Source organism: Pteropus vampyrus, unplaced genomic scaffold, assembly GCF_000151845.1.
Source record: "Pteropus vampyrus isolate Shadow unplaced genomic scaffold, Pvam_2.0 Scaffold262, whole genome shotgun sequence".
NCBI lineage: Eukaryota > Metazoa > Chordata > Mammalia > Chiroptera > Pteropodidae > Pteropus > Pteropus vampyrus.
Genome location: NW_011889043.1, coordinates 842,891 through 854,125, shown reverse-complemented (window position 1 = coordinate 854,125; position 11,235 = coordinate 842,891). Strand labels below are relative to the sequence as shown.

The following is an 11,235-nucleotide window of genomic DNA, read 5'->3' as shown; positions in this document are numbered from 1 at the left end:
TCTGATTTTACAGAAGAGAGATGTGTTTTTGTCCAGACGTAGTGTTATTTTTCCCGCTATTATAGACAGTGAGCTATCACAGGAAATTCTTATGAAAAGTAGGCAAATTTTACCTCTTCCTGTTTAGTGAAGCTCATTACAGGATAACTCTTCAGAGTCCTGCAGAGAAAACTGAACCAAAGAGAAAGAGACAGAGAGACAGAGGAGACTCATTACCGTAAAATCTAACATAGCCCTCTGGAATTCTTGGCTTCAGTCTCAGTAGAAAACCTACCTTGAGCTGAATTTTGTGCAGATCTGAGGCACCTGTGGTCTTTTCCTGGTCTCCTTGGTGGTAATGAGCAGGGCTGCAGGCTGTTTGGGGAGTCTATGACCTTGGAATGAGAGGGTTTTTCCCTGCCTGAAAAATGCCTTTGTTATGATGACCATGCTGTGAAATAATATGGATTATTAAATACAAAAATAGCAGACATGAAATTTGGTTATTGTCCAAATGAGTCTTTTGCTTTTTATATAAGCTAAAAAATTATTAGCGTCAGCAGAATTAAAGCCAGTTTTGTCTGGAATAGCATTTCATCCTTTCACTGAAGATATCTAGGAGCCAAGCTTCAGGAGTCAGTTACAAAATGAAATACCCACTAGGAAAGTGTTTTTGAGCCAGCTATGATGAAAAGGGAAGCCTGGTTTCTGAAAGCATGTGTGAGCTGTGGGTGAAAATGCATTTTCTGTAGGTTGGGTTTTGTCTGAATTTTAAACCAACCCTAGAATAGACCCTGGAGTTTTGCTTTAAGAAGTTTCTCTTGGTGTTTTCATTTGCTGATTTGTTGAATCATCTCATTCCTGACTCACTAATAACTGATTATTTATGTTATTAGGAAAATTAGGCATTTTGTCTCCCTCAAGAAACTGTGTTGTACCACTGACCATAATAAGCAGGTACAGTATTCGGTTTGCTTCATTCGCTTTGTCAGCTTGACCACGTGTTGCCTTCTCACCACTGTTCTCTGCTTGTCTTCCTCCATATCTTCTTCTTGTTGCCAATTAAGAAGGTTTTATGGCAAAATTAGGCTCCTTTGATAAATAGTAAAAAAAAAAAATTCCCCTGTGAGCCTGTGCTACTGTCTTAGTAATGCACATCAGACTTGATTTAGCTTGTGGCTGTGCAACTCGAGACATATATTTTATGAGAGCATAAAATTTTTCCTCCAAATAAAAAATGTTCTGTTTTTCTATCTTAATTTCTTAAGCAAATAAAATGCATTTGAACATTTCACCCCTACAAATTTATATCAGAACCAAGAATCATTCCAAATTAGTACTGATTTTTTTTTTACCACCACATTATGCAGAACAATACCTTGAGCTTTGTCTTCTGAAGTAACAGAATTTTAATAAGTTTCTGTATTTAAGAACCTTTTTAGAGATTTTATCATAGACAGCAACATTGATATTGGTACTTTATTCTTTTTGACTTATACTTTTAGTACTTAATTATGTGTTTTTACTTCATGCTTTAAAGTTTGTTGATTAAAAAAGTACTCAACAAACATAATTACCACTTACCTGTTTTTGAAAACATACAAAATATAGCCTTTGACTTAGGTGAGGATCTGAAAAGAAGGGACAGTATCTCTAAAAGATATAAAGGACTTTGGGAACATAAGCCATTTTAGTGGAACATGTCAGATACTTGTTAAGTGGAGGATCAGAAGGTGAAGCCTCACCACACAAAAAATAAACTGGGGGACGACAGGACCCAAAGATTCTGGGCTCCTCCCAGTGAGAAGGGGGCTCCCGAAGGGGAAGTAGGGCTGAGGGTAATGAGCCTGCGCAGGGCTTTCCACTGGTGTCCCAGTCCATCGGACGTATCTGTGGATATTTGAATGTGTTGCAAAATGATCACCTAGTTAACATTCATCACCACACATAGTTACAGATTTTTTTTCTTGTGATAACTTTTAAGGTCTACTTTCTCAGCAACTTTCAAATATACAACATAGTATTATTAACTATAGTCACCATGATGTATATTACCTCCCCAGGACTTATTTATTTTATAAGTGGAAGTTTGTACCCTTTGACCCCCTTCACCCATATCACCTACCCCCACCTCTCGAAACCACCAATCTGTTCTCTATGAGTTTAGTTTTTGGGTTGGGTTGGGTTTTGTTTTAGAATACACATAAGTTATGTCATATGGTATTTGTCTTTCTCTGACTCATCTCACTCAGGATAATGTCCTCAGTGTCCATCCATGTTGCTGCAAATGGCAAAATTTCCTTCTTATCGCAGAATAATATTCGATTGTATAGCAGGCCCTCAAATAATATTTCGTTCGATGTTGTTTCATTATAATGTTGATGAGATGCCACAGGAACTTAACTCTTGTTTATGTCAATTAGCCTATGGTAAAATTGGTTTTGTTATATGTTGTTTCACTTTAAGTTTCAGAACCTATCAACAGTGTTAAAAGAGGACTTAACTGTGTATGTACATATATGTGTGTGTGCATGTGCGTGTGTGTGTGTGTGTGTGTATATATACTTACGCACACATCCCACATTTTCCTTATCTGTTCCTCCGCTGATGAACACTTAGGTCATTTCCATGTCTTTGCTACTGTAAATAATACTGCAATGAACATAGGGGTACATATGTCTTCTCCAGTATGTATTTTCATTTCCTTTGGCTAAATACCCAGTGTGGAATTGCTGGACTATATCATAGTTCTATTTTTAACTTTTTGAAGGAACTCCATATTGTTTTCCATAGTAGCTGCACCAATTTACATTCCCACCAACAGTGCACAGGAGTTCCCTTTTCTCCACATCCTCACTAACACTTGTTGTTTCTTGTCTTTTGATAATAGCCATTCTGACAGGCATGAGTTGCTCTCATGTAGTTTTCATTTGCATGTCCCTGATGATTAGTGATGTTGATACCTTGCCGTATACCTGTGGCCATTTGTGTATCTTCATTGGAAAAATGTCTAAGGTTTTTGATCCATGGTTGGGAATCTGTGTATGTGGGGAGCCGACTTAATTTATATGTAAATTTTTTTAATAAGTTTATTTATTTAAATTAGTTTCAGATATACAGTACATTAGTTAGACATCTATAATGTTCATAAAACGATCCCCCCAATAGCTCCCTCCCTCCCTGGCCCTCCTCTTAGCCATTGTAGTAATGCTAACTACATTCCTTCTTCCATGCTCCCCGTGCCCAATATCAACTACTAATTTGTACTTCTTTAACCCTTCACCCCATTCTCCCAGCCTCCCAACCCCCCTCACATAAATTTTTGACTGCGCAAGAGGTGGCACCCTAACCTCTGTGTTGTTCAGAGGTTAACTTTATTCAGATCCTCTGCCTATTGTTTAATTGGATTTTTTGTTTGTTTGCTGTTGAGTCATATGAGTTTTTCATATATTTTTGGATATTAACCTCTTATCAGATATATGATTTGCAAATAGTTTGGTAGGTCACCTTTTCATTTCATTGGCGGTTTCCTTTGCTGTTCAGAAGCTTTTTAGTTCGATGTAGTCTCACTCGTTTACTTTTGCTTTCATTGCCTTTGGATGTCAACTCCAAAAAATCATGGCCAAGACCAATGTCAAGGAGCTTCTTGCCTATGTTTTCTTCTAGGAGTTTTATGGTTTCATGTCTTACATTCAAGTCTTTAATACATTTCGAGTTGATTTTTGTGTATGGCGTAAGATAGTGGTCCAGTTTCATTCTTTTGCATGTGACTGCCCAGTTTTCCCAACATCATTTATTGAAGAGACTGTCTTTTCCCCGTTGTATATTCTCAACTCCTTTGTGGTAAATTAGTGGACCATATATACACAGGTTTACTTCTGGGATCTCTATTTGGTTCCATTGATCTGTTTTTATGCCAATACTGTATTATTAGATTCTATAATTTTGTAATATAGCTTGAAATCAGGAAGTATGATGCCTTTAGCTTTGTTCTTATTCAAGATTCATTTGGCTATTCTAAAAAATATTCTAGAGCAGCCAAAGCAATCATGTGCTTATTCATAAGATTTAGTTCCACATAAAGTGCCTCCTTTAGCATTGACAATTTTATCTGGAGTCAGGAATTTTTTACTTCACACCGTAAAGTCACACAGAGAGGCAAGTCCTTGGAGACCTCTGAGAAAAGAAAGGAAAGGAATTGACTTTCAATGGGAAAAAAAAAAAAATCCCAGGAGGAAGAATGAGATCACATGGGAGGTGACATGGGCAGAGGAAGGGGCACAAGAAATGCTGGTGGCTCTTTAGAGATGAACTACTGATCCCAAGCAGCACAAACCAACCTGAATGGGCTGTGGGTCCATGATGCAAAATCCAGGTCCACTTGGGCACATTCATGCTCATGCCGGAAATGAGCCAAGCACAGCTCATGTCCAAAATCAAGCACAGCCTTCTTCCACCAACCTAACCTTATTCCCTCTCCTTCCTCTTTATCTCAGTTCATGAATGCCCCCCACCCCCAACCCCCTCGCTGCAATCTCCCTTTCACCAGTCCCTCTGCAACTCTGTGTGCCCAAATTCTACCAAGCCTTCATAGTCCAGCCCAAGAAACATCGAGTCCCATTACCCTCTTCAAGCCCCCAAAGTACCTTCTTTGCTGTATATCACCCCCACCATTATCATGGCTATTTGCGTGCCTATCTGTCCTCTCTTCAGTGGGATCACCAGGATGTGCTTGTCTTTGTGTGTCCATGCTGCCTGGTACATAGTAGGCCCTCAGGCTATTGGTTAGCTTGAATAGAATCGAATGGCTAGGTCCTGGCCTCCTGCCACCTGTAAACTCTTCCTACTTCACAGGAAAAGAGGTCAAGCCCTTAGACAGGACTTAGGGATGCAGAATTAAGGGGCCACCTCCTCTTTTCTGAGGCTCGAAATAGAAATGTATTTACTGCCATGAATTAGCTGCTGTTCTGAGAATAGTGGAAACACAGAGCTCAGATACCCTGAGCCATTGACGTCACCTAATGGTGCTGCACAGGCCTAGAGAGACACAGATTTTCCAATAACAAAGAATTTTTATATCTCTGGCTAGCCACAGTGTTTTTCCTCCTCAGAGGAGGCTGAAGTGAATGGTGATGGGTCTGTGATGGGAAGGGCTCCCCAGAGGGTTGGGAGCAGCCTGTCTGCAGGCAGTTCCGGTGGTGCTGCTTCCTTGGGTTTAGCCTGACGTCAAGATTTCTCCATGGGTTTGCATTTTAAACAAGGAATGAAATCGTAAGCCAGGCTGCTGTCTTCTGGTGATGCTTCTCATCAGCAAAGATCTGTTTTTCTATATGAACCCTGTAGCTCTTTGTCGAGAGGCTGGAAATGCTCAGCGAGGTTTGTCTGCTGTAAACATCATCTCTCCCTTCACCGCACACACACTTCCTCCCAAAATATGTATTAAGCATCTGTTCTGTGCTGCCACTAGGGACACGAAGTCTCTGCCCCAGAAGCCATGGGGCCCACAGGTAGATAAACAGGGTACATTTCTAGAGCGCAGTGTGGGGATATGCAAACCAAGTGCCGGAGACAGGACCCAGAGAGACTGGCTAGGATTTTTTTAGGTGCCGTCTAGGACAAGGGGCAACAAACCAATAGGCCAAATGTGGCCTGTTTTGTAAATAAAGTTTTATTGGAACACAGCCACACTCCTTTGTTATACAGCACCGTGGCTACCTAACTACAGTTACAGAAGAGACCGTATGGCCTGCAAAGCCTAAAATATTTACTGCCTGGCCCTTTAGAGAAAAATTTTGCTGACCCTATTTCTAGAAGATAATTTGCCACTTTCTTAGGCCAGGAACAGTCTGCCTAGGTCCCCCAAAAGTCCCCCTCTCCATGCATACACATACTTCTTTGGGCACCCTTTACCTTTATCTCAGCCCCCACACTCTGGTTCAGAGCTGCGAGGATCTAATTTTCCTGAGGCTGTTGCCTTTTCACTAGGTCCAAATCCAAATGCATGACTCAGGCTATGGAATTTCAGCTATCCGGTCCCGGAGTCAGACTCGTGTAGGGAAAGGGATGATTCCAGGATCTCGACATTATACCAGTTCCTCCTACGCCGGCCGGGTCAAAGCAGAGACCACTGCCGCATCTACAGTGCCTACCTCCAGCTCAGTCACAGTGCATCTCCTTCTCACTTTCTCTTCCAGGCCTTGGCTGTGAGAATATGGGGAGCACAGCACTCCTGACAGCTAGTGTGCCAGTGGTGGGCTTGGAGCCCCGGGAGACAGTATGGGAAGCCAGAGGGCAAGAGACAGGGCTGCAGTTGGCAATGTGGATTGGATCACCTGGTCCGCCTTCTCATGGAGGAATTACAGGCCACGGGGAAGCCTCAGGGGAGGTGTAGGTATCTCATGTCCAGTAAGAGGAAGTGGTTGTCTTGTGAAGTTAGGGAGCATGGCCCATGTAATGAGCAGCTCCAGAAAAGAACCCCTGTTCCACGGGCTTAGAGCAGGGGAAGGTCAGTGGCCAGGCCCACGGAGGCGTTCTACTTTCTAGCGTCTCGAGGTTCTAAGACAAAGGCTGATTAAGAGCAGATACCAGTCTGACCTGGATTTTGCACAGGGCTTTCCAGAGCTTGAATTCTTGCCTTTGGAATTTTCTCGACCACCTTGTTACCCTCATTTCATGACAGAAAGGTTGGTTCAACTATGGAAAAAAGTAGGAAGGATATAATTTCTGAATGAAGAACACCTATTTAGCATGAATAAGTTTGGCTTGGTGGAAAAACGTCTCTGCCACTGCAGACTGATAAAAGCATTGTCACAGCTTGACATTAGTCTGGAGACAGACATTTGGAGGTGACTGCTTTAAAAGCACTTTGATGTATGTAACTCACTTGGGAATAGTGCAGGCAGAAATGGGGACCGTATTGACCAAGTTTGCAATGATGAAATCTTGCTTTGAGATAAACTTTTGGGGTTCATTTATATTTTGTTTTATAGTAAGCTATTTAATCTTGAAATTGTTATAAAGATTAGGAAAAGATTGAACTTCGCTGTAATAATAATAAGACTTAGCCTATCAGAAGCACCTAAAACAAGATACAAAGGGTGTAGAGCATGAGAAAAGGTAGAAAGCAGGTCTTCAGTTTTGTGAAAACTTTGGGGAAGGAGGGACTGGGCCCTGAATGCAAAAGCAGCAGCGTCTCAAGGGATCAGATTAGGCTCAATATAGGAAAGAATTATTAGAATAGACCAAAGTTGGTAGCTTTACTGGGTAGTAAGTTCACCACCATAGGAGATAAATAGAAGTAGACTGAGCACTCAGTGGGAAAAGCTGTCTAGGGAAAGTTACTCATTGGCCAGGTGTTACCCTAGATTAGTGGTTCAACAGGTGTGATTCTCTGGAGCAGCAACAGCCCCAGGAGTTTGTTAGAATCGCAGTCAGACCTACAAAATCAGAAACTTTGAGGGTGGGCCTTGGCAATCTTTTTTAATAAACCCTCCATGCTATTCCGATTCACTCTGAGGTTTAAGAGCTAGTGGACAAGATGAATGGCTTCAAGATTCTGCCAGTGGTTCATGAGTGGTTCTGTTCTGGGTTAAATATAGTCAGAAAAGATTGTTTTCACTTCTGGCCCTCTAGCCTTCCCCTCCCAAGTATGAAGACCCTGACTCAGCATTGTGTAGGACCCCAGCCATGCCCAGCCTGTGCCATAGACCTGCCCATCCAGCACTGAAAAGTAGCCATGCAAATGGAGACATGGGCTAAATATAAACCACATGCTAGAATTCAGAGACTTAGTATGAAAGAGAATGCAAATTATCTCATTAAAAATCTCAGTCTCGTATTGATTACATGTTGAGATAACATCCTACACATATTGTACTTAAAATATTAAGGCAAATTTCTCCTGTTTGTGTTTTGTTTTTTACTTTTTGATGTGGCTACTAGAAAAATTTAAACTTTTTATGTGGTTTGCAGTATTGCTACTGGACAGAACTGGTCTAGCCCTTCCCTCCCCTGCCAAATCTTACCACGAATCCAGGTCCCCCACACTTTCACAGGTGTTAGAGGGGCCAGCAAGCTCTGCACATAGTTGAGTCTTCCAGTGAGTCAGCTGCGGTCTTACTGAGCCTCCCAGCAGACGAGGAGGATGTTCTGATGGATGTTCTGACTTAAGCAGACCTATAGGGAACTTTTTTTGTTTGGGGAGTTGTTGGGGCACTTTCATTAGTTCCCAAACTGGAGCAGAAAATTAGTTCTCACTCTCTAGAGCTCTCGAGTGGACAGCCCAGGCACCATGCCTCTGACAAGTTCCTACCCACTGCCCCCATGGTCCGTTCCGGTTCCCTACCCCCAGACTGGCCTTCTGTTGGGTGCGACTGTCCCTACTCTCCTCATATTTGCCAAGTTCTGTTCCCCCTAGTCCTTTTCTTCCTGGCAGGAGGCTTGGATGATGGGCCTTTTCACGACTTTTGGACTTCTCCTCTAGCATGTGGCAGAACAGGGTCCTGGTTACTAAGACAATCTAAAATCTCATGGCATTCTCCATAAAAAAAGAGAAGAGAGTGGATGCTTCAGAGAACGAGGAGAGAAGGGCTCATAGAATCCCTTGCTGGTTTCTGTTTATTGCTAATGCTAATCCCTAGTGACAAAAACAAGTTTTAAATTTGTCCCGAATTCCCAATACTTGAGATCTGTCACTTGTTTTTGAATGATATGAACCCTTCGCAACTTCCTCGTCCTTCAGGACTCAACTCGGCTTCTCCTCACCCCAAGAAATCTTCCCGAACCTGCTGCCTATGTCCCTTCCCATTAATGAGGTGATCATGACACTTCTTGTCAGCATCACCCATTAGACCATTAATCTTCTACTGCTTTGGATCAATCCTCAGGTTGGGGCAGGGACCCTACTGTGTGTGCCCAGTAGACATCAGGAAATTATTTTGAAAACTAATTTTTTATTTCTTAACACAGTAACCTTTGGAAGGCATAGGAAATTAAAGATGCAGCTCTGTGTAGCCCCAAATTATTATTACATGTAGAGTTTTGATCTGTCTGTAGTCAGATATGTCTCAGGTGCTGTTTCGAAGAATATTTGCTGTGTTCTCCCAAGGCCCAGATCTAAGTGTAACTTCTTAAAAGGAAGTTGGAGAGAAAAGGACGCTGCAAGTAAAAACATGAATTCAGTTGTCCCTGAGAGTGGCTATTCATTTGGAAATGTATTTTATGCAATCAATATATTACCATGATACTGAGTTTGTACATATGTACTCTGTTCGCAGTAGGTGCCCCAAATATTTGTTGATATATTTGGTAAAGCCACTAAGTAAACAAAATTTTTCCATTTAGCTTTAGTACATATTTACACAAAGCTATTTAAAGAAAGGCCTCCGATATTGCAAAACTGCGTTTTTTTCCTGAGAAACCACATTTGAACAGCCAAACCCTAAGCAGATGTGAATGGGGTACCTGCTGTCTGAGGGTACAGACAAGGAGCTCACAGCAGGAACAAGGGACAGGCAGGGACACTGAGAATTCAGCAGTAGGATTATGTGTGTGGGAAAGTTTTGGCTCTGAGAAGAGAGACACAACATCCTGCCTGGCGGTGGTGGTGGCTGCCATAGCGTAGCCGGTCACCACAGGGGCTTCATGCAGCCCCTGGGGTCTGAAGCTGAGAGGGAGTCACTGGGCATGTGCAGCTACACTGAGCACAGAGGGCTCGAAAGCCGCCTCATTTCAGGTAGACACAGGTGCCCTCCACCCTGTCGGAAGCTCAGCCCTCATGGCCAGCAGGGCAGTAAGCCTGGGGTTGTCCACTCATCCCGCATGGTGATGGGATTCCTTTGCCCTATTCTGCTTCTCATCCTGTCCTCTCTGCTATGTCAATATGTATTTGTAAGGCTCTTATCCAGTGGTGGGGTCAGGTTGAAGGTGGAGGATGAGGAAAACAGGGGAAGAGACTCAGTCTTAGCTAGAAATCGGGTTTGCCTCTGTGAAGCCATTCGTACCTGCTCGCCAGCCATAGCTCACTCCAGCAGGCAGGCCCCACTCAGGAGCCTCAATACTGGAGGCCTCAGGATGAAGAAAAACTAGTTTGACTTGAGAAAGATAGGTTTGGTAGTGAGCAGTAAACAGACAGACACATTTAGGACAATAAGACAACTGGGACTTAAAGAGGAGATACCGTGTAGGCCTTTGGGAAGGAGAGATTTTTCTCCATAAATATAACTAAAATTCGAAAGGCTACATTTTTGTATGATTCACGTCATTCAGACTATTGCAAAATTATGCTTACTGTGGAGACTTATACTAATTAGGCCCACGAGACTTTCCTACTACCTTAGACCTGACATGTTAAATAAGTTTTACTTATTTACCACTTCTTATGCAATTTGTGAGTATTCATCCTATCTAAAAATTTTTCTGACTCTTAAGGAACTAATGCATTTCACATTGAGGAGAACTTTTCGGTTTGGGGCATGTGCTCGGCCTGTGCTGAGCATTCATTCATCCCTTTAATGAGCATCAGTAACCTTTAGGCACTTCGGCCCAGTGGAAGACACAAGGAGGAACGAGGCTGAAGTCACCATGTTTCTCTCCACATCTCCTCCTTCTGAAATCCTTGGTTTGGCTAATGAGACTCCCCATTCACTAAGTCACCTTCACCTCCCTTGCTTTCGTGAGTCCCCTGCATCCTTGAAGCCACTTAGTTTTAAAGATTGTGTCTTCCTCACAACTCTCGCATGCCCTTTTCTGCACCTGACTCCTGCTTCATCCCATAATGACCTCTGGGTGTCCCACACTGGCCTCCTGACTGCTCTCTCTCTGCCTCCATTTAGTGACATGCTGCCACCAACTCATACAGACTCAGGACAGCTGATTGCTTAATTTTCTGGAATTTCGTGAGCTAGTTATTAAACCAGCCTTTATTAATTGAATTATAGATGCATGCAATTAAATAAAATAGGCAATAAGTACTAAAAATTCCATCACTTAAGTTTGTTACTACCTTTTACTATTATCAGTGCTCTTGAGGTTATTTACATTTGTTTCATCCGTATAGTGGAAATGCCATACAAAGTTGTGCTGTCGTGCATGCATTTCCCCACTCCACGTTCATTCAGCATTGTGTTGATAGCTTCGAACAGCCATGCCGGGAGCATTTTTTAGACCAAGGAAATCAGCAAATGCTACAAATCAGGATGTTTTAAAAAACAAAACAAAACATATTTACTTTATTATTTTAAGTGCTCTTCTTGAAAC

At 42.3% G+C, this 11,235-nt stretch overlaps 1 protein-coding gene across 1 annotated transcript in view; it reads left to right on the top strand.

Annotated features, from left to right (window-relative positions):
• Window positions 1-11,235, top strand: part of PDE8B (phosphodiesterase 8B) — a 204,832-nt gene that overhangs the window by 137,438 nt on the left and 56,159 nt on the right. Inside the window, exon 9 of the mRNA XM_023520409.1 lies at window positions 876-936. Coding sequence (XP_023376177.1) covers window positions 876-936 — 61 coding nt within the window. The remainder of the gene's footprint in view (window positions 1-875; window positions 937-11,235) is intronic.